Raw genomic sequence first — 27,119 nt, 5'->3', positions numbered from 1 at the left:
ATTCTACCATACTTAAGTATGATTGTATCTATTCCAGAGTATTTTTGAAACCTTACATTTTGAATATTTAACTATACTCATTCAAAGTACTACGAAAAGTACTTTAGATGTTTTTTTTTCAGTTAACATTTTAGAAAAGTAGAGTAAAATTATTAACAATTTTGTTCGTTCCTACAAGCACTTTAACCTGAATTTCTGTTTTAGATTGACTAAATCTGCTGTCCTGTGGAAGATTCATTTCTATAGTTACAGATCTGTTTATATTTGCTGTATGTGTAGAACTTAACCTGTATTTATTTTAGCAGTCATTAAGTTTGTTTTGAAGAATAATATTCATAGATTGTCATTACGTTGGTCTCATAATATGTAATTGTGGGATCCCATAGTGTGGTATCAGTTTTTACCACATGAATAAACTTTTAAAGCACTTATGTGTAATGTGTCTTGGACTCTCACACTACCAGTCAAACAACCAAAAGGAGAAGCAGTCATTACACATGATTCATTGTGACATCAGCAGAGTTCTCAACAACACACTTCTGGTTTGCAAAAAAAAACACCAATGACACTTATAGCCAGACGTGGCAAACCTTGTCCTTGTCAAATAAGATGTAAATAAATAAATATTCTTTTAACAGACAATCATCCACGCAACATACAGGGAAGGATTTCAACCTGCAACCTCTTAATTTGCATTCTGATGATCTTAACACTTCAAATGCTCTGCATACCTACCACACATCATCTGATGAATTGGTCTAGATCAATATGTACAATTGCTCACTATCCTCATTCATAGAAAGTTGCCATAGAGATACTTTGAAGCAACAATTTGATCGTCATAAGTATCATTTATGACATCACAATCAGTACAAAGTATAAATAGCTGGATGTAGAACATTTTGGCATAGTATTTTATTTCCTTGGATGGCTTAAGGTCAGTTGTACATGGGTAATTATGAGCTTTCAGCCCTGTTTGGAAAGGGACCATCCCCTTACTTTGCATACAGAAAATGGTAAGTGAGCAATTCTGATATTGAGGTGAACTTTGCACACATGGCCGGAAAGATCAGCATCCGCACTATATGTAACGGACATCTTTATCATTGTGTTATGCCGAGACAGTTGTATTGGTTGTACTGACCCATGACCCCCCCCCCCCTCCCCCCAACTTTGCAGGGGAGTCAAACCAGGAGCCAGTCACTGTTTCTGACAATCCGGAGGTGGATGGTGTCCCGGATCCCACCCTGACCCTGGCTGCTTCTGTCCCACAAGATCTCCCTTGTTCACCACAAAAGAAGAAGAGGAAAAGGAGTGTGGTGAAGCATCCGAGTAGCCCCAACTTTATGGTGAAGTACAGAATATTGTTGGCAAAGATACAATTAGAGAAGGTGGCAGAAAGACAGCGGAGGAGAGCCCAGCGCAAGCGTCCAAGAGAAGCAATGAGAGAAGCTGAGGAGAGAACTGCAGGCACCGATGGCTTTCCAGATGCACGACCGACCGGACCTGAAGGAAGGCATGAGCAGTATGGCCCGACACCTTCCGACTTCCCCTCTGATGCAGACAGCCAAGCGCATCTGACCACGACCAACCCATTTGATGACCTGGAGTACATACTCTCCACACCAGTGGAGGGGGAACGGGAGGAAGGGGCACGACTCCTGAGGCTATGGGACAGCTATGCCGATGCTCCGAGCTACCCCGTCCTCTCAGAGATCCTCTACTATATGGCCTCAGAGAATGGACACTCACCTCCGTCCCCCACAGGCCCAGGCCCGTCCAAGGCCAGCCAGGACTCGCCTCAGACACCCCTCACCCTGTCAGACTGGGCTCTTCTCTCCAAAATGACCCCTCCTTCCACGTCCCTGACCTTGCACCCAGCGGACTGTTCCCCTCCACTACCTTCCTTTGGCCTGGATGATGGAGAGAATCTCAACGCTGTCTGTGATGGGGACAGCCCTGGGGACCGGTTTGAGAAGCAGGACCCTGCAGGCTCCCTGTCGCTTCTGCCGGGGAGGCTGAGCGACTGGCGGGAGAAGCTGAGGATGGAGAGTCAGCTGGAGCGAGAGCAGGACGCCAGAGTCACCTGGCTGGGGGTGGACAACAATGTGCTGGCAGCCAGGGAGGAGTACACCCTGGAGCGCTTCCTAGACCAGCTTTCATCCACAGAGGCAGGGACTGTGTAAAGGACGTCCTCAGATGTCCAGTCCACCAGAAGTATTTTTGCGATTAAACCTATGAAGCAAATCCAGGTTGTTTGGACTTTCTGATTAGGTGAAGATGCCACTGTATTGCAACTGTGATAGTTTGAAAGAGCTAGATTCCCTGACCTGATCAAGCACACATTCAATCATGTGATGTATAATGCAGGTGCGTGTCTGTAGAACTGGGGAATTGTCTATCAATTGTGATCAGCCAAAAAAGCTAATGCAACAGTTTAGACTCCAGATTCAGGTTCAGTTAGTATATTTACATTTACATTTATTCATTTAGCAGACGCTTTTATCCAAAGCGACTTCCAAGAGAGAGCTTTACAAAGTGCATAGGTCACTGATCATAACAACAAGATAGCCACAAAACATTGCGAGTAGCCAAAACACGAAGCACACATTGTGAACAACCAAAGTAAGTGCCAAAGGGAAGAACCATAAAAGCATGTAGTTAAACAAGTTACAATTCAACAACATGAACTGCTATAAGTGCAAGTGTACCTGTGGAAAAAACAAGCAACAATAATAAAAACAATATATCACAGCGAGCACAAACATTTTTTAAATCAGTTACCACTAACCACAAGAGCAACAAGTCTCTGAGCAAGAGTCATTGTGATCCTTGAGGAAACTAACATTGGGTCAAGCGAACCATTCCTAAGTACTGTTGTACTCCCGGAACAAGTGCGTCTTGAGCCTTTTCTTGAAGGTGGAGAGACAGTCAGTGTCTCTGATGGAGGTGGGGAGTTGATTCCACCACTGGGGGGCCAGACAGGAGAAGAGCTTGTGTTGGGACCGGGCGGTCTTGAGCGGTGAGACCACCAGGCGGTTGTCTGAAGAAGACCGTAGGTGACGGGTGGGGGTGTAAGGCTGCAGGAGAGACTTGATGTAGACGGGTGCAGTCCCGTTCATATGGTGCATGAGTGATAACATGAGCTATACAGAAAGCAAATATATTCATCAGCATACATAATTAACCTACCATGAAACACTAGCTACACCCCTGAAGGAAATCATATTCAATTCAATCTTTAGTTATTGGGAATTGTTGTGTCATAACTGAGATGTTTGGAATAATCCCTATGACATCCTATTTAACAAGGCTAACGTGTTCTAGGTTCTCAGGACTCAGGTCCACTAATATAGAGAGGTTCAAAACAGCATAAGTCATCTATTTTTGGAAGTGAAATTATACTGGTGTCTCCTTCAACATACTGTAACTATCACACTTCCTGTTTTCTGATCTTCAATTACAAGATAAAATGAAGTTTTGTAGTCCATCAAACCCCAATTCAAGAGAAGCCTAACCACTAACTAGCTTTACTAAATCCGATTTTGTAAGTTGTCCTCTTAGATGAATAAAGAAAGCCTTGACTTTAAGGGGAACTTTAAAATACATTCATTCAATATTAGTTATATCTGGAAATAGAACAAAAATAGTCTACCTTCATCAATGTACTTTACTCAGTGGCCTGGGGAACTCCAAACATGTATGACTACTAATTATACATAGTTCTAAAGAAGACACTTTTGTCCAAAGCAAAGTACAAGTTTAGCATACAGAAAGTACAGCAGAAGATCAAGTTTCTTAAGTAAAGCTCAAGTTTATTTCCACTGAAGAGGCTAACATGCTATAACATTTACTGAGAATTAAAATAAGTAAACATATTGTCAGCTTGTGATTTGTGTAGATAAACAAAGAACTTGTGGAATAGATTCTTGTTTTTGTAAATATAACTTAGAATTTGTGATGCAACATTGTCTGGAAAATGGTGAACAGGCACAGCAATGTTTAAGTGTGTGTAAGTGTGCATGTGTGTGTATGTGTATGTGTACTTTGGCCACATCTAGACACACCCATCCAAACTCAGCTGAAGCAAAACAGCTTTGCACACTGACACTATTGACTCAGTCTTCCACAGGAACAGACAAGCTGTGTTCCTTCTCCCTCACCCGCTCTCCTCACCCCGCTCTCCTCACACCGCTCTTGGGATCCACATCCATCCTGTCCACCTGAGCCAGGTAACAGACATGGGGCTCCACCACAAAGAGTTTGACAAGGCAGGCAAATCTGCTGGCCTCCAGGTATGGAGGATTGAGCGTATAGATATGGCGCCTGTACCAGATCATTTGCATGGGAATTTCTACATTGGGGATGCCTATGTGATTCTCCGTACAGTCAAGCAGAAGGACATCTGCTTCTATGATCTGCACTACTGGTTAGGTGAGTTAGAGAGAACTTAGTCATCTATCTATCTATCTATCTATCTATCTATCTATCTATCTATCATATATCAAACTTTTGACTGGTACTGTATACTGTATATTGTCTGTCAATAGCTTCTTGTGCATGAGGGCAGGAGGGAAGTACATAGTTGTTGAATGTCTTGTATCTCTCGTTTCTTCCTGGCAAGTGCAGGCCCTACAGAAGTGCAGCCAGTGACACCTTTTGTGTGACATTTCTCGATTGTGTTCTTTGAGTTCACAGAGACACAAATCTAGCACGTTTGCAACTATAGGTGGCAAATGTTTTCTCAAGCACAAAAAGAAGACTCTGTTTTGAGATAGTAGAGGTTGAGGTCTGAGATTCAAATATACTGTAGCTTTATTATCTTTAAGGGTAGGCCATAAACAGTACTGCTTGATATTACAATCTGTGTTCTCAATGTACTTAACTGGAGCATGATTATTCGTCATAGACATCTAAAAGTGATCACGTCTTTTATTAGTCACTTCTCCTTTTCAGATCATTGCAGTGTCTAATAATGGGAAGCAGAGTTGTGAAAGTACAACTGGAAAATGTTGTATGGTTTTCTGTGACCACACACTCTTCCTGAATTCATAAAGACATTACTTACTATTATCTCACTCTCTATATCTCTCTATCGCTCTCTCTCTCTCGTTCTCTCTCTCCCTCTTGTTCTCTCTTACTTATGTATGTCAATATCACTCAGATGTTGTCTTGACTAGTCTTCCTGTCTCCCGGAAACGCCCTTCATGTTTCACTTAACATTAGACCTGCATGTGGACTGCTATTATGTACGGCTAATGGTCTGAATTGCTATAAAGCTATGTTATCCCATTACCTCCAAGTACTCCCACTTCCTGACCCACTACTGTGTTGTCTCTGTTGTACTGTTCTTTTGGACCACTTGTCAACCCAAGACATTATCTATGCATATCTTCAGCAACCCATTTAGGAGTCAAGCAAGCAGAAGAGTGTTTCCAATCAATGACTGATTAAAGTGCCCTGTAAAATGTATTGAAAGTAGTTTATAATGCAGCATGGTTTTATATGCAGTTGTCTAAATAATATAATAGCATCACCAAAGTCTACGGTGCAAGGTCTGGGTTTGTCCCGACAGCCTGACCAGAATCTGTGTTGTCTGTGTTCACACAGGGAAGGAATGTACTCAAGATGAGAGTACAGCGGCAGCCATCTTTACTGTCCAGCTGGATGACTTCCTGGGAGGAAAGCCCGTCCAGTACCGCGAGCTTCAGGGAGTGGAGTCAACGGCCTTCACTAGCTACTTCAAGGGGGGCATCACTTACAAAGTACTGCACAGTTCCATAGGTCATTTCAAGATTTGGCTTCATTCCATTCAAGTCCTTTAAATCCCATGTACAACTGAAGAGACTTGAGATAAGCCAATATTGCACAAACAGTTTATTGAATAACCAGTTTCCACGAAAGGTGTAAGATTATGCTTGGCCAAGGATGAGATGTGACTCATGGGATGAAACAAGTACCTGATGTGTGTGGAGTGGAAAAGCAAGGCAGAAAAAGGAAAAACAGCTGTGTGTGTTTCCCTAGGTGGGAGGAGTGGCGTCAGGGTTCCAGCATGTGGTCACCAACGACCTTACTGCCCAGAGACTCTTCCACATCAAGGGCCGCCGTGTTGTCAGGGCGACCGAGGTCCCTCTCGATTGGTCCAGTTTCAACAAGGGGGACTGCTTCATCATTGACCTTGGCGCTGTAAGAACCCCTCTCCCTGCCGCGGCCCCACCCTTGACAGACACCACATGTTAGACTGACAGCCATTGTCCCAAGATGCACAAATCCTATTTATCAGTGAAATATGTCCTGACTGTTTGTTCAAACAAAATGTTTACACAAGGTGGCTTTATGTGTCTCTGAAGATTATTGTATATTGACAAAGGATGTTCCCCTGGATGTCAACAGGTGATCTACCAGTGGTGTGGATCTATGTGTAACAAGTTTGAGCGTGTGAAGGCGACCCAGGTGGCGATTGGCATCCGCGACAACGAGAGGAATGGACGGGCAAAAGTGGTGGTGGTGGAAGAGGGGAGCGAGCCTTCTGAGCTCACTAAGGTAACACTTACATCATAAACACACACACACGTATACACACACTGCTTTCACACAGTGTGCCATCACAGTGGTGGTTGAAACTTGCAAGGAAAATGTAATTAATCTGTAATTACTGTGAATCATGTTGTGTCATGACTCATGTGAAAGAAAACCACTCAGTATGTCTCACATGACCCCAACTCTCCTTTTGTTGTAGTAAAACGAAATGTGTTTTAACAATGTGCAATAGTCAGCAGAAATCATAAGATAAATCACTATGAATGTACCAGTTTGGTTTCTGTGTGATTGTTCAGGTTCTTGGAGAGAAGCCAGAGATACCTGAGGGAGACGACAGCGATGACGTGGTGGCAGACATGTCCAACAGGAAACTGGCCAAACTCTTCATGGTACAGAGCAGCCCACAGCCTCATAGAAGAAACAGGACGTGGAATAAGCCAAGAATAAGATGATGTGAGATTTGACTCTGACGGTTTCATCCCAGGTTTCCGATGAATCCGGGTCCATGCAGGTGTCCCTGGTGTCCGAGGAGAATCCCTTCCTCCAGAGCCACCTGCTGTCTGAAGAGTGCTTCATCCTGGACCACGGCAAAAACAACAGGATATTTGTATGGAAAGGTACATTTGCGATGTTTAACTTTTACCAAATTCATCCGCACACACCCAAATCGGGCATCTATTGTTTCTTCGACATTGTGAATCCGCGTGTTGTGTCTTGTGCATGTCCAATATTTGTTTGAATAAATGGTATCAGTTTACCTGCACATCTCATGTAAGGCGTTGTATGTTCAGGGATACTCCCTTAGGGCTCCAGTATCATGGAGAGGATCTTCTTGTTCTTCATGCTTGCTCGTAGTACTGTGAATTCACCATCCTCCTTTTTCCCTGTTCCTCCACTGCATAACCACCCACCGTCGCCTCCCATTAGGGCGCAACGCCAACCCCAACGAGAGGAAGGAAGCCATGAAGACTGCTGAGGGATTCATCAAGCAGATGGGCTACCCGCCCAACACTCAGGTTCACACACGCTGCCATTCATCATCAGCTAGGAGCTTCTTGTCTGTTTACCGTCGCTCATGGCATGTTATCGAGCAAAGAACAAGGCTTTAAAAATCGAACTGAAGTCAAACTCAGTCCTTTGACAGATAATTGCTTTTTTTGAAACATTTGTCATCCTACGACCTTAATTTCAGTAGATTTGCTACACTGCCTGGTATGAATCTGGACGAGGGTCCAGGCATCTAACTAACTACGTTTCATCTAATCTCTTTGTGACTATGTAACCCCTCCACAGATCCAGGTTCTTCCGGAAGGTGGTGAGACCCCCATCTTCAAGCAGTTCTTCCTAGGCTGGAAGGACAGGAACCAGAGCGAGGGCTTCGGTAAGGTCTATGTCACAGAGAGAATCGCGAGGATCCAGCAGGTGAAGTTTGATGCATCCAAACTTCACGAGTCCCAGCTCATGGCAGCCCAGTACAATATGGTGGATGACGGTTCAGGAGACACACAGGTGATCAGCCAATTTACAATTCCTAAAACAGTCTGTAATGACATAGTGATGTAATTTCATTTAGGTTAAAGTAACATTGCTGGGGTGTTTTATAATGGAATGCAATCATGTGAGACTTTATCAGTATTTCAAACAGTTTCTCAAAACATCGCTTGGATTTCAGATCTGGAGAGTGGAGAGCAGTGGTCGAGTTCCCGTTGAACCAAAGACATACGGACAGTTCTACGGCGGGGACTCTTACATCATCTTATACACATATAAAAGAGGACAGGTCATTTACACTTGGTGAGACTCATAAATCGACAGTAGTGATGATAACGGTGTCCTTTTGTAGAGAGTTTCACTTCGTGTCTGTAGTTAAATGATAAACCCAGACCCAACAGGCTGATTGCATTTGCATCTCCGTGCTGTTTGCAGGCAGGGGGCGTCCAGCACTCAGGATGAGCTTACAGCCTCGGCCTTTTTGACTGTGGAGCTGGATCGCTCTCTGGGCGGAAACGCCGTCCAGGTAAATCTAAAGTCAACACAAGAACACTCAACACTTAGCTTGGATCTTTAGGTCTTCTGTGTGAGTAAAGTAAAAAACATTTGTAAAGTAAATATATTTCGCTTATTTGCATTTATGACAAGCAAGGACACTTCTGCTTTTCCTTCAGCTTGTCAACTGAATTGACAGTCATATAACGGTTTCTTACTTTAAGAGAGGTGGAACATTGCGGGTTTTGTAATTTGTCAGTGCAGACACTTTCAGACCACATCCTCTTCATCTTCAGCAGCTATTGAGTGTCTCTTTCTCAGTAAAAATCAACCCACCCACCTTTTCCTCATTGGTGGTTTTCTGCCACCTAGTGGCCATTGACAGCATTACTTTCTCACTGGCAGTCCTGTCATGTCCATGCCTCCAATCTCTCATGTCTGTGCTGTATCTGTCAATTGGACCTCAGGTACGGGTCTCCCAGGGTAAGGAGCCTGCCCACCTGCTGAGCCTGTTCAAAGCCAAGCCCCTCATCGTTTACAAGAGTGGTACGTCCAGGAAGGGGGGGCAGGCCTCCGCGCCCCTCACACGCCTCTTCCAGGTGCGCCGGAACCTGGGCACTATCACACGCATCTTTGAGGTGAGGACCATGCTCTCACCACTCGCACCATACTCTCACGAATAAGCAACAACACACTCGAAAGCACACACACACACACACACACACACAAGAGCACGCACACAGGAGCACGCACATGCACACACACCCTGTTTGGGATGAGCCTTCTTACTGTTAGTGATGGATGACTGATGGGGCAGAGGTTCTTCAGTGGTAGTTTGAGGCTTCTTATGTGCTGTGTTCCAGGTTGAGGTCCAGACTAGCAGCTTGAATTCCAACGATGCCTACCTGCTGAAGCTGCCGCAGGGGCAGGGGTATGTGTGGGTGGGCAAGGGGGCCAGCGAGGAGGAGGAGCGGGGGGCAAAGTTCATGAGCGAGGAGTTGAACTGTAAAACCAAGCGCATCATGGAAGGACAGGAACCAGGTAAACCAAACTGAAGAACTTGGATGCACAGATACACTTGTCTACAAGAACGACAAAGGCCACTTTAATGAATGACCCCCAGACCGCTTGACCTTTGACCGCCTGTCTGTGTGTTGTAGCTGAGTTTTGGACTGCATTGGGGGGAAAGTCGGATTACCAGACCTCCACCCAACTGGAGAGTAAGGACAGTCCCCCTCCTCGCCTGTTTGCCTGCTCCAACAAGACAGGCAGGTTTATTGTGAGTAGCTTGTTGTCCTGACCAGCATCACCACACAGCTTTGCAGGAAACATGAACCGTATCCGTTGATTTAACCCTTGTGTTATCTTCGGGTCGTTCTGACCCATCAGTCATTGTGACCCACCGTCGTATTGCGACAACTTTACCGCCTACAAAAACAAAGTGAAGCATTTTCTTTTAACCGTTGGGCTGTCTCAGACCCCCCACATTGCGAAGGTTAAAAGAAAATTATTTGTATTTGTTTTTGTATTGGGTAAAATTGGGTAAACACAACGATGGTTCGTTACGAACCTTTGGGTCATGTGACCCGAAGGCAGCACGAGGGTTAATGTAGAATGTTCAATATTTGTACTTACGCAATTCTAAATTCAAAGCTAAATTGTTGGTCCTGGCTGAATCATAGTCAAGGCCATGCCATGCCACTGTACTGCACTACTGTGGTAAACCTCTGAATGTCTATTCATACACGGTCCATATGTGTGGTGATGCAGATTGAAGAAGTTCCGGGAGACTTCACCCAGGAGGACCTGGCTGAGGATGATGTCATGCTGCTGGACACCTGGGAGCAGGTAGGGGGTCGGGGGGCATGGAGGTGGTGGGGGTGGGGAGGACTGATCCCAGGCTCCAGCACCATAGTTCCATAGCCTGGGGAGGGGGCCAGCCCATTAACACCATCTATGTGTGTGTATTGTCTCAGGTGTTTGTCTGGATAGGCAAGGATGCCAACGAGGTGGAGAAGACTGAATCAGTCAAATGTGGTAAGAAGTGTTTAACACTTGATCTTAAGATTAGGGGGGTGTTTGAGGTCCCCCCTGATGTTTGCTCTTTCAGACCCCAAGACAGCTTTCCATTCACAGACCTTCAATCACACATACTTTTAGATGCGCAGGGCCTGATTGCGGACGGCAGCTTAAAGCAGAGTGTCCGTTGTCATCTCATGCAGGATGTTTGTTTGATGTTGTTTACTGCCCTTTGTTGCATCACTAAGAGTTTGTTTTCTCCTGACAGCCAAGACATATATTGAGACAGACCCAGGGGGGCGGGACAAGCGGACCTCCGTGGTGACAGTCAAGCAGGGCCACGAGCCCCCCACCTTCTCAGGCTGGTTCCTGGGCTGGGACTTCCAGCGCTGGGACTCGGACCACACTGCCAGATCCATGAGCGCACTCCAGCTATAGTGACAGCATTGCTTTGATTACCGGTAGATAGAAATGGGCTGATGTTACTGTTTGGACGCTGTTTTTTTGTGTGTATGCTTTTTTTAAAGTTTTCTTACAGGTAGTACTTAATATAATCTTTTGGTTGATATGATTGCTGAGCTTTTTATTTTGTCATTAAAGTTTTTTCATTATCTCCACACTTACTATCCTTTCATTTTTTGAAATTGTATTTGAATATAATTTCGAGTCAAACTAAATTCATTTTCTCTGTGACAGAAACATAATGTGAAATCATTGGTTGTTGAATTAGATGAGACAATATAGAAGAGGAGACACTTTTTAAATGTTTTCCCTGAAAGCCCTGGAAGTTCTTCTTCAAAACATGTAGTTGACATTATCTGCCACCTGGTGGTGCAACAGCTATATTCTCGACATGGCAGTCCCCATGCAATCCAAGACAAATGAGTCAATACACTGAGTTTAGTATTCCTTCACTTGGATCAAGAGCAGCAGCCCCATCACTGATACCTCCTGTCTGGGTAACTTGTGATTAAAACTATGATCTATAAAAAGCATCCTAGCTTACTTAAGTCAGCCTGAAAGCAGCAAAGCCATTGGCCAGGTGAAATGTCCTTTTGTCATCAGTAGCATATATCGAAATAGAATCATATATGAGGTATTTGTTTTATTATAAACACAAGCATGTGTGTCTATTAATTAAATATTAGAATTAGGTCTCATTATTTTGGCATGAGAACATTAATTAATTTACCATCCAAATGTTTGTTCATGGCAAACAAATGTACAGTATGTCTAGCTGCTACTTCAGAGTTCTTCAGAGTGACACAAACAGGTGGAGAGAAGGTGTGTCTCGCTGAAAAACGACAGGCGTTGCTCTCATCCAATCAGGCAACGCGGAGATTGGCGGCTGCGTGATGTGGGTTGAACCTGTGCTCTGGAATAGAGAGGAAGGCGACGCACTATATCTTTCAGTGGTTGTGTGGACGTGACTGTGAGAGGTTCAGAAGCTCAAACAAGGATACACTGTTGCACTATTGTTGATTTTCCATGTTTGGAAAGTACATTCATCGTTAAGGTAAGACAGCAAAAGGTCATTTTGTTTTAGCCGTGCGCAGTGAGAGAGCTTCGGATTAACCAAAATAATTAGACAAACTATCGTTGTGAACGTTGTCTATAACACATAAAAGTGTTGCTTACATAATCGCATCATTTGATATGATCGTATTGATGAATTGATTTCAACATGTAGGAAATGCTTTTCCCAAAGCACTTGTTGGCATAACCGTAGAGGCGCGTCCATCAATATCAGCTTGCCATGTCAGGCTATACCCTATGTTGCCGCGCAACAGCTTTCGTTTTTGGGGTAGCTGTTGAAAATGTCCTTGCATTTTGACTGTTTGTCAAGACGAAAACACACGCCAAGCAATGTAAGGCTTTGGCACTCTACAGCATGCATAATAGAAAGAGGGATTTTTGTTGGAAACCAAAGAGTCCAAGTACATTTATATCGATACTGCCATTGAATGGAAATTAGCGTATCAAATCCCCGTCCGCTGCTTGAGGCGCTACATGTGCAAATAGCCTCTCGTCCACCCTGCTGTTTTATTTCTCATTCATCTCCTATGGCCCGGAATAACGTGGACGCAGTTTAAAAGATGTTAAGGCTGTGGAATAAAAGGGAGACGGGGTTTATTCACTTAACATTGAATAGCCCCTCCAATTGTAAAGCAATGGACTGAGTGCTTTTACTGTTGCTTACACTGCATCCTCCTTTTTTTTCATAGGTTAAAGCTGCAGCCCCGGGGGGAATGAGAGAAGCCTCGTGAATATTTGGTGAAGCAGTAGTCTCTTCCTGTCTGGCCCTGCTTCTATCCTCTCCAACCTGACAAAACAAGATGGGGAATGGATTATCGGACCATCCAGCTCTGTTCCCCTGCCTGCCCTCCTTCCAAGCTCTCCACATTGTTATTCTGGGGCTGGACTGTGCTGGGAAGACCACCGTATTGTACCGGCTGCGCTTCAATGAGTTTGTGAACACGGTCCCGACGAAGGGATTTAACACCGAGAAGATCAAAGTGTCCCTGGGCTCCGGCCGGCGGAAAGCGGCCTTTCACTTCTGGGATGTGGGCGGGCAGGAGAAGCTGCGGCCGCTGTGGCGCTCCTACACCCGCTGCGCCGACGGTATCGTGTTCGTGGTGGACTCGGTAGACGGCGAGCGCGTCGAGGAGGCCAAGACGGAGCTGCACAAAATCACCCGGCTGGCCGAGAACCAGGGGGTTCCCGTGCTGGTGGTGGCCAACAAGCAGGACCTGAGGAACTCTCTCACCCTGCAGGAGATGGAGCGCATGCTGGCGCTGGGCGAGCTGGGCGCCTCCACGCCCTGGCACCTGCAGCCCGCCTGCGCCATTATCGGGGAGGGGCTGCAGGAGGGGCTGGAGAAGCTGCACGCCATGATCACCAAGAGGAGGAAGACGCTGCGGCAGCAGAAGAAGAAGAGATGAAGATGATGATGACGACTAGGCGCAACGACGTCAGTCAACGAGGACTACCAGGAGATACCAGCACACAGCCCCTCTGGGGGTTTTCCACGAGCCAGACACAAAGGTTGATCTCGAGTCAGCCGACTGTCCCGTCTCATAACAGGCTGAGTTGTATTAGTCAAGTGGAACTGTGTTTGTTCAGGGCCTGACCTGGTCTGGACTGGACTGGGTGTTGTTCTCTCCGGGGCTGATGGTATTGATTTGCCCCGTGAACTTTGGACAGCAACTATCCTGTGGACCATATGGGTCCTAATGATCTGTTTTCAAGGAAATATTACGCCATAGCCAAATGATTCAAAACAGAGAACATTTGAAGTGTCAAAGAAGGAATATTGACATTCAGACTTTGGTTTTATTCGGAGGTGTTACAAAAGTATGTAACCAAGAGTTCAGCAGTTTTCAGCGTGAACCAACAATGTAATCTTCAGTTTACCAAAGCCTGTGTTGAGATTGAGTTCAGACATTTAATAGGTTGCAGGTGTCAGTACTATTAGTATGGTGCAACCTGCGTAAATATAATGGTTTTGTTGGCCATGTTGCACAGCGGTGGTAGGGTCACGTCAGCGGTCGTTCACAAATAAGCTTAATGGTTCACAAAGAGAATGCACAGACTGTTCTTAAAATGTCAAAGGAACAAATGTGTTTCATCAGTCATGGATTTTTAGGATTTACAGCAGCTATTCAATGTGACTGTCATTTGGGGCGAGAGGTTTTTGAGTTCAGCGTCAACCCCTTGTCTCGTTGGATCTGTCTCATGTTATTCAGATGATTGACAGCCTCAGTTGGCTCAGCAGGAATACTCCCTCCTGGCTGGCTGTCAAGCGCCCCCCCTCCCATCCTTCTAAGTGGCATCCTGGTGTCAGATCCAGCAATCTCCACCCAGAGACATGCCCCCCCAGCACCCCACACCCGCCATTCCCTACAGACAGTTAAATGCACTTTATGGGCTTTTTTCTGACCTTGGAAAATTATTTACTTGCACCGTCTGAATTTTGTATGAAGTTTATGATATGAAAAGAAAACAATGAAATGAAATGCTGCTTCAAATGAAGCGTTTTATACAAGTCGGGGGGCTGTTTCCACATGTGTCACCTTTTCACTCGGTGTGTGTGTGTGTGTGTGTGTGTTGGGAGGGTAGGGTGTTCATAATTGATGTTTGACTGAATTTGTTCACCTTGAATAAAAGCAAGAACAAGACAGAGACTTTCTGGTCCCTTGTTTGTTTCACTATCTCAAGACAGGACGAGCATTATTGTAACATGCTATGCGGTGTCCCTAATTATCATTACCATTTATATTAGGTTAAGTTAAAATGAAAGATAGAATGTTACCAATCGTCAAAACGCTTTAAGATTCAGTATTTTGGTCACTGGTAGCAATGAGGAGGGGCAAAATAAAGACTGAACCAGTGGAAGTAAAATATGTAGATATATTTACGTGCTGAACCTGTGGTAAGGCTGAGGCACCTTTATTTATTCAGATTTTGTTTGGTGAAAGGTTTCTGTCAGAGATGTGTATCTGGGGTCGGTTTCTGTGAGCTTAAACTGTTGGTTTTGGTGGCAGTGTGCATTGGAGCGGTGTGGTTGAGAGAGGGGGGAGGGCAGGGGGGGGCCATAGGCACTGGCAAAGTACCTGCCCTTCTCAGAACAATAACAGAAACAAACAGAGGGAGGAAAGGGAGAGCAGAGGGAGAGGCAGCAGAGGGAGGGAGAGAGGGGGTATTAGTCAGGGTAGATGACCCATTAAGGAATTATTTTCCTGGACTTGTTTTAGAGGCTTCTCTGGCTGGTTGACCTGGATGAAACAAAAAGGTGGGGAGGTCACGTGATGTACACAATACACACGCACACTCAGGTCTATGTGCGCCAGGGATAATGGAAGTGAAGCTGGCACACATCTAATTCTTTCAGAGATAATGAAGTATGCAGACAGCGCTCTCCCGGCAGAGCCTACAAACTCACAGAACGCCCTGCTTGTGCTCTTCACCAAAAAACCTCAAACAGAATTCTGAATGAGTATTTATTTATGCAAGACTAACAAGCATACATTTACGGAGCAACATTATGAGTCTCATACACAAAAACTAGGGAAATTGTCAGACAGAAATCATATAGAATTTTCAGTTTTACCGGTCTTTTACTGGCTCTGCATCAATTAACCACAGAGTGAAAACATGTCAGTAACTTGACATGGCATATAGTGTGGAAATGGCAGTACATAGAGGGGGTTCCAAGCCCCCCCATCTTAAATACAGAGTCTCTATCACATCCGAACTGGGGAGTGTGGGATGGAGTGTGTGTGTGTGTGCGTGCGTGCGGGGGGGATCTGGCAGCCTGCCCAGCGCTCCTGTACTTATTTTCCGTTAAACGAGCACTCAGGCAGGGGTGGATGGCATGGCGGGTTAAGCTGCTCTTCGTTCCCATGGCTGGGGGCATGGGGGAACCAACCCAGTTCATCAGAGTGACGGAGGCCCAGAAGCGATAGGTTGTTCCCATGCCCCTCATATCATGCTCCCTCCTTCCTCTGCTCCCTCCATCCCTCCCTCCATCCCTGCACCCACCACTCCCTTCCTGTACTGGTACAAACCCTGTCCCGGGCCCCGTTCTCTTTGATCCTGTGACGTAATTAACATGAGATTAGTGCAGCCAGGGCAGGACTCTGCTGGGTCCCTCCAAGCCCTCTGCCCCCCCTCCAGCACAGAGTGTAGAGGTACCAGGTTGTGGGATGTCTGTACCCCCACCATTCCAGCCCCCTTCCCACCCCAGAGGGCACTGGGGAGCACATAGCTCTCCAAGGCCTCTTTCTGCCCCCAAGCCCCCTAATGCCCACTTCCAAAACACTGGATCAGGAGGCACTGGATCCAAGCCGTGCCACACCCTTACCCCCCCTTCCTGCCCCCGCCCCGCCCCCGCACTGCCTCTTTACTCTCCTTCCATGGGCCACGTGGGGCTGAACTGTACCATGGCCATAAAAATCCTGCTCATGGTCATTAAATGGGCACAGCACATGGCCATTAAGGGCTTCCACAGTGGAATGTGGGGCAAATCTGGATAGTTAACCTTTATGTTTATGACAGCCGGTTACTCCAACTTCCTCCGTCCATGACACGCCACCACAACACACTACACCAACACAAGACTCGCCCCACGCCCCGTGATTGGTGCCGCCTCTGCAAGACACAGATACCGTATTGTCGTGTAGAAAGTGTCGCTGTTCAGGTCCATTTGCATGGATTCTGTCTGGCTCAACAAAGGATTTTAGTCTGACGCATGTCTATGGCTGTGGATCCAGTCTTGTTCCACAGGTGTGAAGGAGAGGGTCGTCATCTTGGACGCTGATTGTGAAGCCCCCCTGCCCCCACAACACGCATCCACACACTTATCCTGGTCTTTGTGTGAACTGTGTGTGGGTGTGTCTTTGTGAGAACTGTGGCAGGGTGACGTATTTGTGTGTATGTAAGATTTGGGGCAGGGTGCGTGTGTTCGAACTGGGGCAGAGTTAGCATGTGTTTGTGTGCGTGTGTGAAAGAGAGAGAGAACTGTGAGGGTGGGGACATTGCTGCAGAGGAAAGGACAGGATGATAAGAGAAGAGGAGCTAACGCCCCCCCAACCACCCACTGCTCTCAAGACACAGGAAATGACGTAAGGCAGTTTTCACATTTTTATGTGTTTTAACCGTCTCAACTCTCTTATTCCCTTTTGTAATTTATTTCCTATTCTGTGGTATTATTGTTAAGTGAATGTCGGTGGAATGTTATTAATTTATTGAATATTTCAAGTAATAAAATTAGTGAACTGTAAAATCAGTTTCGTCTGTATGAAATTATTAACTATTGGTTTATATGACTTGAATTATGAATGATTTGCCTGGATAGTTTTTGTCAATGACTTACAGCTAATTAAAGCGAACAAAACATGCAAATATATTGGTATTAATAGCAAGATACTGATACCACACACATGCAATTCAGGATTTATACATTCTTTATACATTAATTTGATTTGATTACAGTTGATTACTTGTTTGATTACAACACAACCAAAAAATGCAACATATTTGATCAAATTATGTTATATTCAATCTTATTATAACTCCTCTCTAGTGACAGACCGCCATTGTTGCATAACAATGACATGTATTTTTGGATTCCTCAGCTATATTGTCACCCCAGCATCCCAGGATACTGACTTAAACAATATTTAGACAACTGCTCAACTATAGCAATCATTGCATTTTGAATGAAATACATTTGGAGCATTTACAGAGAACCTCTGATTTTACTGGGTTGTTTATTTAGACTGGATGCTATTTCTGTCTGTTTCTCGCCCCATGGTTTCAGTTCACATCCAACCCACGACAGCTTGGAGTCTTTGCCTGCCTGTTTTTGAAGATTCAGGGGAACAAAGCAGGTTTCCGTTCCTGAGACAATTGGAAGAGAGAGGAAGGGAGGGGGTCTGGTGGCGACTCCCCAGCACTTTGGGTTTATTTATCCAGTCACGGGCACATGAAGACTAAAGTGTGAACTGGCACATCGGCGAGCACAGAGTGAGGGGCGGGGTGGTGCGGTTTCTGTCGAGTCACGCCACACAGGAAATAGGGTTGCAGACCACCTTGTTCTGTTCACTGTTTTTTTGTTTTCTTTCTCCATGCCATGTTTAATCTCTCCAGCAGTATTAGTAGAAATGGCAGGCACTTGGCCTAAAAACACAGACTGATTGTGGGGTCTCATGTGTAGGTTCAACACTGTGTCGAGCACAGGACAAGCACTTACATAATGGGCTAGTTACAGCAGCACATTTGATCCAGCATGATACTCAACTCACACTCAGTCTCCAGTGACAATACAGCTCCCACTATGAAGATTTGTAATGTTTATATTTCTACTAGGGTGGGGCAGGGATCATTTAATGATCTTTGTGTTTGGTAGTGTTTTTCTTTTGGCTCCAGTAATTACCGGTCAGAGTATGTATGAGATTTAAGTAAACAACAGATGGGAAACCCCTACATCTCCTTGTTCTAGTCAGAGGGCTGGACAGACCTGATGTTTTAGGGTGGGGTTCAGACGATGATAGGAAAGGCGTGAAGTTTTGGGCTTCACTTGGAGCGGGAAGGGTCCCTACACCCTTCTTGTCATGATCAGAGACGAGTGTTTGAGGGTGGGGTGGGGGCAACCAAAAGTCACGGCAGGATTTACGCTTTTCTGTTTCGTCTAAAAAGCTTTGTTACCTCACAGGGAGGGACTGTTGAAGGTTTCCTGCTTCGGGCCCTGCTGGGTAAGAGGCCAAGGTTTAGGGGTTGTATTCCTCAAACAAAGAGACGACCGTCAAGGTTTCACATTTGCCTTCAGTGTTTCTGTGCTACTGGATTAGCAACAATTCCTCAAACACTGAAGCCAGCCTCAGAGATACTGGTTGTTAGTTATGCATATTGTGCTCATTTTAAGCTCAAACTCAAGTACCAAGTACCAAGCCTTACATAATCTTTATTTACATCTTCACTGTTTGAATATTTGAAGGTGTGTAGTGCCCGATACGACCAGTATTCTGTGACCTGTCAACCCTCTATTAAACTTTCAGCCACTTAAACAAACACAAAAAGGTGGCCGGTTGTAAAAAGCTCTTTGGTTAAGTGCTTTATAATGTTTCCCTCCCTTTGCAAGCACCCACTCATGTCACCCTTTCCACTACCCTGGTCTCAACTCGCGTGATGCTGCGACCCAAAGTCTGCTCGGCAACAACGACCAGACCAGCGACTATCTGGACAGAGGAATTAAACTTTGAGGGAGTCAGATGGCTGAGCTGTTAGGGAATCGGGCTATTTATCAGAAGGTTGCCGGTTAGATTCCTGGCAGTGAAAATGACTTTGTGTCCTTGGGCAAGACACTTCACATTATTTGCCTCGGGGGGAATGTCCCTGTGCTTACTGTAAGACGCTCTGGATAAGAGCGTCTGCTAAATTACTAAATGTAATGTAAACTTTGATCTCATCTCATGTCTCTTTAATTCATTCCCACATCTCCTGGTCACATGGCCTACCAAGCGTCTTCTTCATGGAGGACGGGGATGAGGGCGCTGGTTACTCTACCGTCGATGGCTGAAGGTTCCCCCGGACCTCGGTGGGAGCACAGGTACCTGGGATGAGCCTCCGAGCAGACAGACAGCATGGCTACACCTGGGTACGGTCCCCCAGCCAATCACGAGGGAGCAGGGGTGGACCCCAGGTGTGAGATTGACAGCTGTGCAATGCACTGCATGGGACAGGGCACCTGTGAGGATGTTTACTGAGGTGAACCAACAGGATTATCTTACCAGAAGGTAACACAGAGCTACCGCTCTCCGCCTCATTATCACCTCTGATTGACGTGCTGAGAGCAGGCAAACGTGGGTCGTGTCGCCCTCCACTTCCTTTTTTTTTCTCTAAGGAACTGACACAAACATGACACCTGGAATGGCTCCATCCTAACAAATAATGCCATTAGAAAACATGCCCTCAGGGGGGCTGCATGGCCCTGTCTCTGCACCCTCAGTTTGAGCCAACACAGCAAAGACAGGGCATGCAAGTAAATGAAGCCCCCAGACCATTAGGATCAAGTGTACAGATTTGAGGATATCAGAATATCCAGTTTGTAGTCAACAGATTGGAGCATACAAACCCAGTCTAAATGGTACATAGTCCAGTAGAGTAACAGCTCTATCTGCCACAGAAATGTTATGTAAAGCTGGTGTCATTTCCCCTCTGTGGAGCTGGTGGTGGCAGGGTTTGAACGCGCTCCAACAGGAGCCACCTGTGTTGTTGTAAGATAGGGCTCCGTCTGTCCCAATATTCTTGGCACTGACAAGTACCGTCACACGCTCGGCCTTGTGAACGTTGGACCCCGAGGGATAATATTTTGGAAGGGCTGACTAATCGGTTTTTCTCATGCCATGTTTGAACAACACATGATCTAACAAGGCCTGTACTGTGAGTGTTCCAAATGACCCTTCCAACATTATAAACATAATGACTGACCTAAACATGAGGAATCAAGCCACGTTCATACAAATCAAATAAACAATTACCAGGCTGTTGAAGTGGCACATTGTTCAAGCCAATCTCTGCTGCTACTCTGCTGAGACTATACACAGGCTTTCGCTAGCCACTTGTGTTTGTTTTAGTCCATCACAACGTCAATGAGGATAAGTGTACTTAGTAAATAACACACTCAGCTGAAAAGTAATTAATATGAAAACACTGGCCTCACAGGAACTCAAGTAATATAATTGTAATATAACCTACGGTAAATGTTTGCAAAGTGAACTATATTAAACTTCTAAAGCTCCTTTTCCAAGAGAAAAGTAAGTGCCTCCAAGTCTACCTTTTCTCCAATCTCTCCTCTCTGCAAGCTCAGCATGGGGATATTAATGTAAATGACCTCAGGGTGGAGAGAACAATGGCAGGGGATGGATGTGTTTTCCTCTGTAAAGAGGGAAGCAGCTGGGGGTGGAGGCCCAAGTGAGGGGCCAGAGCCCAAACTCATTACTGTAATCTAGGGACTAAGGGGCTGGTGCTAGGACTGGGTCTGGGACTAGGACCATGGCTAGGGCTTTTTTTTATAAGATTTTCATTAAGGGGTCAAATCTGTTTAAGTAGGAATTTATTGAGCAAATGTTTTTTGGGGGGACATAAACCAATGTGTTTCACAATAGTCAAGTTATTTCAAAATTAATTAATATTTAGGTCCAAAGCAACCTAAATTTGTGTTGGTGAAGCAACACAAAGTAAAGTGTTCTCATCCTTCAGCAGTGCCTTGTGGAAGCTTCACCCGCATAAAAATTCCACAGGTAAACGTTATGACAGTCAGACAAGACAAAGGGTTTGTATCCACACATGGAATGCCTTTCATGCTATTCTTGAAGGAAATCCTGGCCTTTGAAGCAACTGTTCTCTCCCCAAAATAAAGCTGAGAATGCCTTGCAAGGACTTGAACTGTTTGAACAAGGGTTAGGTATTGTAAAACAAGACGAAAATACAGATTATTGTTATAGATAAGATTATTGCGTCTGCACTTTGATTTGGCCACGCTGTTTGTTTGTTCATAGAAACACATTCTCCCAGAATGCTTTGGTAGGCCTGCTTCATTTGGAATTGAATGAGCAGGAAATACAGACAAGCTGTTCTAAGTTGGATATCCTGGAGGGAAAGTAAAGCACAGTTAGCAAAATAGCATCTCTACCACAATGTAGAGTCATTCATTCCTTAACAGTGTCACAATGTTGGTATTCTCACTATATCCTTACTGCCAGACTTCTATCTCATGATTCTCCTGACTTCATTCAAATGCTCCACCACTGAGCTGTACCTATCCCATACTTTAAGATGATGTACTGCAGAAAATTCCTAATTGACAGTCTCCCATGCTAATGAGGCAAATAAAGTTATAGATTACATTCCCCCAGTGTGGTCTAATTAAGCTGAGCATCTCTAGGCCTGATCATCTGTCAGCTCCGGAACAGAGGCTGGGTCAGTTCTGAGGGAACAGCTTCTCTCTAGTCTCTCCCCGGACCCACGACAGGAAACAGATAACCTCCCACTGCCCCCTGGGAAGGTGATAAGACCAGAGACCCACATCACTCACTGACATCCTGACCCTGTCCTTTGAGCCGCGCCGGGGTCACACAAGGGACATGTGTTTGTGTTTGTCTATATGCCAGTGTGTGTGTGCGCATGTGTGTCATGTGTATGCAAAAGGCAGATTCAAAAGGTAGCTGGAAGGTCTGTTTACACGCCATGTATAATGACTGAACTCAGGTTTCATATGTCCCTGTTATGTAATGTTCTGCTAAGCGTTCTCTCAGTGATGGAGAACGGGGCCCCTGGTCTGCCAACGGCGAGGACGTCTCCCTTCTGTGATGCTAGCACAACAGCCTGATTGAACAGCATGCTAGACTGACAGTGCTTATCCCAGACTCATTAAGTCTTCACAGTTGAGGGGATCCTGAGAAGAGAACAGGGAAGTTGTTACAGGCTTGCACAGATGACATGTACATGTAAAACCAAATCCTAACCCTGAAACAAACGTCTTCAAAAGCCTTGTCAATCCTGTCTTCTTTTTCTTTGCAGTAACATTTTTATTGAACAAAATGCTTTGACTTCTGATAACTTTACGTTCATGATTTTGTACTGTCAATCTCTTGTGAAATTCACATTTGAATGACTGTACTGCCTTGATAAAAACTTTTATTCACATGCATGTGACTCTTTCCGTTTAAAGTAAACAGGATGACTCAACCCAAGGTACTTAATCTTAAATCTAGTCACACATTAATGGAGCAGGCCCTTTTAAGTTGCTAATCACAAAACTTGGTCAGTCACCAGGTTGACCATTAAACCCAGCAGTAGTACCTTGGGGTGACTCATATGACCACACTGGGTGTGGTAGGCTATCTCTGACACACAAGGCAGAGGCCAGGGGTTCAAAGGTGACGTTCTTGTTTAGACGAGTCACTTTGTTTGTGCACATCTTGACGTGCGGAATCGAGGGTGGCCATTTTTCTCCTCCGCTTTCTCTCTTCTTCCTCTCTCCTTCTTCCTCTCTCCTTCTTCCTCTCTCCTTCTTCCTCTCTCCTTCTTCCCTTCCTCTGCTTTCTTATCCTTCTGTTTCTTTCAGCTCTCCTCCACAGTCTGTGTATGGAGATAGTGACAGTGTCTTTGTAGAGCAGTAAAACCTGCCTCACTTTCTCTGCCTTCTGCTTCCCCTTGAAGAATTCGATATCAGCGTTGTACAGATGTTTCTGAGAAACAGTCTCAACACGCAGCTTCAAACAAGGAGCAGAGATTGCCGCGTTTTTATCGGACTGGGAAAGCAATCTAGCTGAACAGAGTAGAAAGTAATTTCTCTCTGGCATCCTGAAGTTGTGTTTAACTCACATCACAGTGTTGAGAGCTCAAACCACAGTAAGCTAAATCCTCATCTATTCCAAGAATGCATACATGCCCCTAAAATAATCAGCTGAAAATACCCTTGCAAACATATGTTCACAGATGAAAAAACATATTTATTTTTACCTCCCAACCCTTAGCACTGTGTCGTGTGAGTGTGTGTGTGTCTAATCTCAGCTGAAATGAGACCCAATAAGGCAGTCTGTGACAAGGATCAACTCTGTGTATTGGGCCTGCAGCTGTTTTCCTTTGCTCCTACCCCGGTAGAGATTCAGTTCTAATTAACTTAATACTTCAGAAAGCTTCCCTGCTCTACATTATTCAAATCGCACACCCTGCAGAGAAAGGTGTGTGTTTGTTTTTCAATGTGGCCCGTCACCCTGCGAGATCACTCTAAATGGAGGGCTGGATGTCTGCCAGCTGGTTGAATAAGGAGAGAGAGGGGCAAGGGTGAGAAGGTGGGTGGGGGTGAGGGGTGAGGTGGGGTGGGGAGAGGAGTGGGAGGGAGGGAGGATAGGGATGGGTGTAGGGGGTCCTTCTAAGGTCTATCCCCCTCAGCACCCTCGCTGACTGGACAGACCAGCCTATTTGTGCCCATCCGCTCCAGGAACCCTGGAGTCCGGCCAACAGACAGACTCCAGTGGCCTACATTCAACACTGAATTTCCATTCAAGCCTGGAATCTATTGAACCGCTCAGGTTTCACAGATTAGTCCAATCTAACTGAACAATCTGACCCTGTTTACAAAATCAGTTTCTCTTGAAGCAGGAGGGCACACTTGATACATTGTAGTGTGTGAGGTACAGTGAAAGGTAGAGATGGTTGGGAGGAAGATGAATGTGTATTCCTTTCCTGCCCCTTGTTAAATCCAGCCAATAAACAGGGCTGGCTTCTTCTGATGGCTATTCCTGGAACCACATCTACTTTCTGCTTTAGACACTTCCTATTTCAACAGCCAATTCATCTTCCAAAACGTATATCTGTCTTTCATAGCTCCTAATTTATTAATGATCCATATTCCGTTTCTTAAATAGACTGTCTATTCAATCTATATATTTTTTTCATCATCTCCCCATCTTCCTTTTACCATACTGTATTCTAGATGCAATTTTAATCTGCACTTGCCGATTTACATTCTGTGTCCTATTTTTCCTAACTTGGGGCTGAATGAAGCTTACCACTCCTCAGTAGACCAAGACTTGATTGAGAAAATTGCCTCTCCTCAGCGTCTCTGTCATTGGCCCTGAATGAAAGAACAGATTCCTCCAACTCTCCATTCTTTCAAGCTGTCGCCTCTCAAGTTTCCTGACTGGATTCAGAGGGGGGGGGGCGGGGGGGGGGGGGGGGAGAACTCCCTCAGTCCCTCCTTCCGTCTCCTTCTGGAGGCATGGTGGGCTCTGAGTCCACCCCCCTAACAGTCAATGCCATCATCTGAAAGCGTCACGTGACGAGCATTAATCAGCACTTTCTCTGTACGAGCCAGGAGAATGATGGCCGGACTCATTACACGCAGAGGCGCTGCTATCTGGGATCACTGCATTTACTGTGTCATCCATTTATAGATCAAACACGCCGGCGCGGCGGAGCTGTCCTGGCTGCGAGAGAGGAGGAGAGTCAGGGTGGATGAATCCCTGTTTTTGAAGTCATCTGATCTTCAACGCGTCCCATCCCACCACACCCAGCTAACCTCATTAGCTGAAGCTCAGCTTTTGTCTGAGAGAACAACGCAGCGCTTTTGTCATTGTGCCCTTTGATGCGTGCATGTCAAGTTTCATAAAGTCAGGATGAAAGAATAGTTTCTTGTCGATGTTGTTGCTGGTTTTCACGTTTTTAACGAGGCTAAGCCAATTCAATCACGGAACGAATTCAGCAGTCACCGTTTACTTTGACCTCTCACCTTTTGACTTTTGGCATGGACTATCTTCCTGCCATGGCATTCCTGGGATCACTTTCCCTGGTGGAGCTGGCATGGAGACCTGAATACCATCAGACGCATGCTGGACATGACTTAAGTCTGCAGCCCAGTCGGGGCCCACCCACATATGCTATGCAGCATGTAGTATTCAGTCTGCACACATAGCACAGCCTAGTCCCATGTCGTCATAGACTCTGGTGTTGCTACTCCACAGTACTGACCCTGTATGGAAGTCTCCTGGGTAGTCCTAAACCAGGGCAAACGGTGAACTTTATATGCCAGTTTAGTTTACTGCTCTCTGCTCTACAACACTGATGGGGATCAATGCCCTACTACTAACACATGACCCCTTGTCCACCAGCTTTGCCAGTCTCAGTGGACTCTGCCTTCACCTCTGACCAATATCTGTATTCACTGTGCTATTCAACTGTGTTCTGATTGTCCTAATGTATTGTATTATGTTCAATTGAGCATGATTGCATTCAGGAACATTGAACAGATTTCATATGAATTGTAAATCAGTTAGTGCTAGTTAGCACTCAGCTAGTTAGTGGATCTATCTATCTGATTCAATCTGTGTACAGCTCTGACCTACACCCTCTGACCTCTGATCTCGCTCGGGCTGCCAACCTGGTCTCCACATCAGCTCCTGTTCAGAGCCTTTCAGTCTGCTGCTGTGCTGCCCGGGGCCTGAGAGGGATGCGAGTATGACAGGCGACTGGAGAACAATGGTCTGGCAGGTGACTGAAAGCACAGGACGTATGAATAGAAGGAAATGAAAGCGGTGCAGAGACAGGAAGTCCAATCAGTCTGAAGGAAAAGGGTTTCGGAACGTCATCCTCCCTCCTGACACACGGCAGTGGAGGGCGGGAGTCATACTGTGTGTGTGTGTTTGTGTGTGTGTGTGTGTGTCTAAGAGGAGCGTGAGGAGGTTTTCCTGCCATGCTACAGCCACTGCACCTGCTGCTAACCCATTTCCATCACACTGTTGAACTGTGTCTGCTAAATCTTAGATGTGGATGCTGTTTAGAAGATTGAATTATTCAGCCCGATCTGGAATGCTCTCTCTCGAGTTGTGAACTTTTAGCCTTTGCTAAGATTCAGAGTACATTTGATATAAATGTCTTTGAAAGTATGAGACTGAGATGGCAGAGAAACAAACACAGTCAGGCACGCAGAGGTACACAGAAAAATGCCCCCCCACACACACACACACACACACACACACACACACACACACACACACACACACACACACACACAGTAAGTACAGGGACATTCCCCCGAGGCAAGTAGGGTGAAGTGCCTTGCCCAAGGACACAACGTCATGTGTCATGGCCGGGAATCGAACCAGCGACCTTCTGGTTACTAGCCCAATTCTCTAACCGCTCAGCCACCTGACTCCCGGGACCTATCTTTCATGCTCTAAGCCTTAGCCTTTGGTATCTGTCAGATAGTGGGCAGTTCAAACTGCTCGTGTGTGTGTGTGTGTGTGTATGCATTCCCAGCCGTTTGGCATTTCAGCAAGCACCTATGTCCAGGTCCAGGCCCAGACATAGCCTCCAGGTGTGTTGGAGTTACACAATGTTCCAGTGTTACTGTAGTAACATCAGGCCAGCCAGACACAGCAACTGCCGTCTAAGAGCACGCGCATGTGAACATGTCTATGCTTGTCAGCACGTGTGTGTGTGTGTGTGAGTTTGTGTGTGTGCGAGCACAGCGTTGACGGCATGTGTATGTACGTTGTGCATTCGCTCAA

At 45.6% G+C, this 27,119-nt stretch overlaps 3 protein-coding genes across 4 annotated transcripts in view; 2 read left to right on the top strand and 1 right to left on the bottom strand.

The window, feature by feature from the left end:
- The window catches only part of agr2 (anterior gradient 2), a 112,416-nt gene that overhangs the window by 1,805 nt on the left and 83,492 nt on the right, over positions 1 to 27,119 (bottom strand). The window lies entirely within an intron of this gene.
- Positions 4,129 to 11,163, top strand: scin (scinderin). 2 transcript variants are annotated; one of them, XM_067255264.1, is made up of 16 exons: positions 4,129 to 4,434; positions 5,611 to 5,765; positions 6,025 to 6,186; positions 6,394 to 6,543; positions 6,837 to 6,929; positions 7,025 to 7,157; positions 7,468 to 7,556; positions 7,834 to 8,049; positions 8,213 to 8,334; positions 8,467 to 8,557; positions 8,994 to 9,164; positions 9,390 to 9,567; positions 9,687 to 9,805; positions 10,297 to 10,374; positions 10,503 to 10,563; positions 10,814 to 11,163. In XM_067255264.1, exons 1-16 carry the CDS (start codon positions 4,242 to 4,244, stop codon positions 10,981 to 10,983), a joined length of 2,181 nt encoding a protein of 726 aa, XP_067111365.1. In that variant the 5' UTR covers positions 4,129 to 4,241; the 3' UTR covers positions 10,984 to 11,163. The 2 variants fall into 2 exon arrangements, 1 of the variants encoding a protein (XP_067111365.1); XR_010878872.1 differs by lacking the exons at positions 10,297 to 10,374; positions 10,503 to 10,563; positions 10,814 to 11,163 and adding an exon at positions 10,140 to 10,230 and having other exon boundaries at positions 9,687 to 9,884.
- On the top strand, positions 11,966 to 14,729 carry arl4ab (ADP-ribosylation factor-like 4ab). Its single transcript, XM_067255265.1, has 2 exons — positions 11,966 to 12,061; positions 12,771 to 14,729. The coding sequence occupies exon 2, from the start codon at positions 12,882 to 12,884 to the stop codon at positions 13,485 to 13,487; it is 606 nt and encodes a 201-aa protein (XP_067111366.1). The 5' UTR covers positions 11,966 to 12,061; positions 12,771 to 12,881; the 3' UTR covers positions 13,488 to 14,729.

The sequence above is a fragment of the Osmerus mordax genome, chromosome 18 (assembly GCF_038355195.1).
Source record: "Osmerus mordax isolate fOsmMor3 chromosome 18, fOsmMor3.pri, whole genome shotgun sequence".
Taxonomy (NCBI): Eukaryota; Metazoa; Chordata; class Actinopteri; order Osmeriformes; family Osmeridae; genus Osmerus; species Osmerus mordax.
This window is presented reverse-complemented; position numbering and strand designations above follow the sequence as displayed.